This window comes from Acomys minous, assembly GCF_964271855.1.
Source record: "Acomys minous genome assembly, chromosome: 1".
Classification (NCBI taxonomy): Eukaryota; Metazoa; Chordata; class Mammalia; order Rodentia; family Muridae; genus Acomys; species Acomys minous.
Genome location: NC_140483.1, coordinates 155,001 through 158,415, shown reverse-complemented (window position 1 = coordinate 158,415; position 3,415 = coordinate 155,001). Strand labels below are relative to the sequence as shown.

Genomic DNA, 3,415 nt, shown 5'->3' with positions numbered 1-3,415 from the left:
ACATAATTGGAAACCCCCAATTAATTTTTAGTGTTCTAAGTGGAAGTCAAATCACCAGTTGCCACATTATTTATTTATGTGTATTTGCAGTTTGTATATGTATGAATGAGTGTGCATGTATGTTTCTGTGCAGGAGCTGTATTGTGAATACAAAAAAGAGAGTTTATCAATTTTTTCCACACTAGATTTCTACTTTACATTTTGAGACTGTTCCTGTGACGAAACCTACAGCTCATCAAATTCAACTACATCAGCTGGACAGCAGGCTCCAGAAAATAGCTAGTCCTTTCTTAACTATATCTGGAACTATAGGGATGTGTTTCCGTTGCCAACATTTTTACCTGAATACTAAAGATAAAACCCATGTTTCCTTGCTTTGGAAGAAAGCCCTATACTGAGTGAGTTATCTCCTAAGAATCATGCATGTAATTTAATCACAGAATGACAACCCTGCCTTCTACATTCATAACCAATACATCATGAGGCTTTGACATTCCTACAATACTAACTTTCTTGATGCTTCTTTACTATAGGTAAATCATACTGAAGAGAATGACAGTGATCAATGAAAGCCACCCAGAAGAGTTCATTCTCCTTGGTTTTGCAGACCGTCCTTGGCTGGAACTCCCTCTCTTCATTACTCTTCTGGTAACATACCCCACAGCCATGATGGGAAACATGGCCATCATCCTGGTGTCCACCTTAGACCCCCGTCTCCACAGCCCCATGTATTTCTTCCTCACCAACCTCTCCTTCCTGGATATGTGCTACACCACAAGCATTGTGCCTCAGATGCTAACTAACCTAGGGGGCTCCACAAAGGCCATCAGCTATATGCGGTGTGTAGTGCAGCTTTATTTCTTCCATACAATGGGGGGTACAGAGTGTGTCCTCCTAGCTCTTATGTCCTTTGATCGCTATGTGGCCATCTGCAGACCTCTGCACTACACCCTCATCATGAATCAGCGTACCTGTATCCTACTAGTGACCACTGTGTGGCTGATAGGAATTTCCTATGCTGTCTCAGAGGCCACAGTGACACTGCAATTGCCACTGTGTGGCCACAATAAACTGGACCACTTGGTGTGTGAGATTCCAGTTCTGATAAAAACTGCCTGTGGTGAAAAAGGCACCAATGAGCTTGTTCTGTCTATTGTATGCATTTTTCTTTTAGCTCTTCCCCTGTGTTTAATTCTTGCCTCCTATGCTAGTATAGGACATGCTGTTCTTAAAATGAAATCTCCAGAGGGAAGGAAAAAGGCCTTTGGGACATGTTCCTCGCACCTCATTGTTGTTCTCTTGTTCTATGGCCCAGCTATTAGCATGTATCTCCAGCCTCCCTCCTCTATTACAAAAGACCAACCAAAGTTCATGGCTCTCTTCTATGGAGTAGTGACTCCTACTCTGAACCCCTTCATCTATACCCTGAGGAATAAGGATGTAAAGGGAGCATTAGGTAACATATTCAGAAACATTTTTCATTTAAAGTGAAAGCTTATAGACATCATAGAAAATAGTTATGAAACTATTTTGACTCTTTCACTGTACAAAGGTCAAATTTCATTTTAAAACGATCTTGAAAAACCATGCCTTGTGACTTGTATTCCTTATAATCATGCTAGGCAATTGTCTTGGATAATATCAACCAATATGGAGGCTCTACTTAGAAAAGCTGTCATAGTACTTATATTGGTGCTAATACATTCAGAAATAGTTACTGTATTAGGTGTTAAAACAATCATATACTTTGCAGTACTGTTACACTGCTTCAAGCTAATCACCATGAACCTCATATAGTACACATTCCGCAACAGCTTTTTAATTAGTCCTTTGTGAAATAAATCTTTACTCTCTTTAAATTTTCCCAATTTCTTGTGAGGAGATTGGGTATACAGTGTGAAGCAGTCACTGTTTTAATGAGCTATTTTCATTCACAGACTTTACGTGGATTCTTATGAAATAAATTGTTAAGTTTTCTTAAAGATTAATACATATGTATTCTATCTGAGGAATATATCATTAAATACTAAAAAGAATATGATAAAAGAAGAATATGTGTTATTTTTTTAAACATTTATTTTAAATGTCTTGGCTAGTTAAATTCCAGAAAAGTAAAAGAAATGACAACCGTTTGTGTGCATATACATGTAGCAAAATAGAATATCTTAACTTAATTATTTATTTTTATATTTATTTTTTGCCTATACATTTATATTATTGCACATATGTACAATAAATTACATACTGAAAGAAGGACCACAAAATAATCAGGAATATATAAAGGCTACATTCACTGTGTTTTGACTATTTGATTTGACAGTCTTAAAGAAAACATTCTTCCTATCTTGGTGAGAGAAGTATGGGAGAATAGGAGAATGGGAGAATGGGAAAATAGAAGGACCCAGAGGGTCCTAGAAACCTAAAGAACATCATGATGAGCAGATCTGAACCCAAGGGCGTCTGCTCAAACTACAGTACCAACCAAGGACAATACCTGCAGTAAATATTGAACCCCTACACAGATCTAGTCAATGGACAGGACATTCTCCACAGGTATGTAGAGAGTGGGGACTGACTCTGACTCTGTGCTGAAGATAAAGTGAACGACAGGCATGAACAAAGCATTTGGCATGTGTGCATCTCACATTCTTGTTGTCTCCCTCTTTTATGGTACTGTCACGGGTGTTTACCTTCAGCCTAAGACTCATTATGCTCAGGAACGAGGCAAGTTTCTCACCCTTTTCTACACTGTAGTAACCCCAACTCTTAATCCTCTCATTTATACACTGAGGAACAAGGAGGTAAAAGGGGCAGTGATGAGATTGGGGTGGAGGACTTGGAGTTCCCACAAATAACTAAGGATGCTGGCATGTGAGTTTCTGTTTCTAGACCTGAAAAGTCAGAACAACCTTAGCTCAAAAACATTGAGGTAGGCCTCCTCACAGTCACGATTAGCTTCATTTTGTTTGGGGCGTGATGTTAGCTTCACTTATCAGTTATTGATTACACCCTCTATTTTGTCAAGGTACTGACACAGGCACAATGTGGCAGATAAATTATTTTACTAGTCATTTTCTTCAAAAATATAATACAATTGACTTGTAAGAGAGAACGACAATAATTACAAAATAAAACACATAGTAATGCTTCATACCTCTCCATTCTTCCTATTTTCTTCAGATTGTTCTGGGAGTTGAAACCAGAGCATCCTATAAATTGAATGAAACACTCTTTGAATACATTACAGGGCACCTCTTATTTACTTTTAAAACACTGAGGATTTATTTTGTGTGTGAGTGTGTCTGTGTGAGTATATGCCATGTATGATCAGATACCAGTAGGAGCCAGCAGAAAATGTTTCATTTCCTGAGGCCGGAACTACAGGGTAACATGGGGGCTAAAAACTGAACTCAAG

General features: G+C 38.3%; 1 protein-coding gene across 1 annotated transcript; it reads left to right on the top strand.

The window, feature by feature from the left end:
* Window positions 1-552: 552 nt before the first annotated feature.
* On the top strand, window positions 553-1,491 carry LOC311604515 (olfactory receptor 2B11-like; the record flags this gene model as incomplete). The annotated part of the gene is made up of 1 exon (XM_084794466.1): window positions 553-1,491. The coding sequence occupies one exon, from the start codon at window positions 553-555 to the stop codon at window positions 1,489-1,491; it is 939 nt and encodes a 312-aa protein (XP_084650592.1).
* Window positions 1,492-3,415: the final 1,924 nt, after the last annotated feature.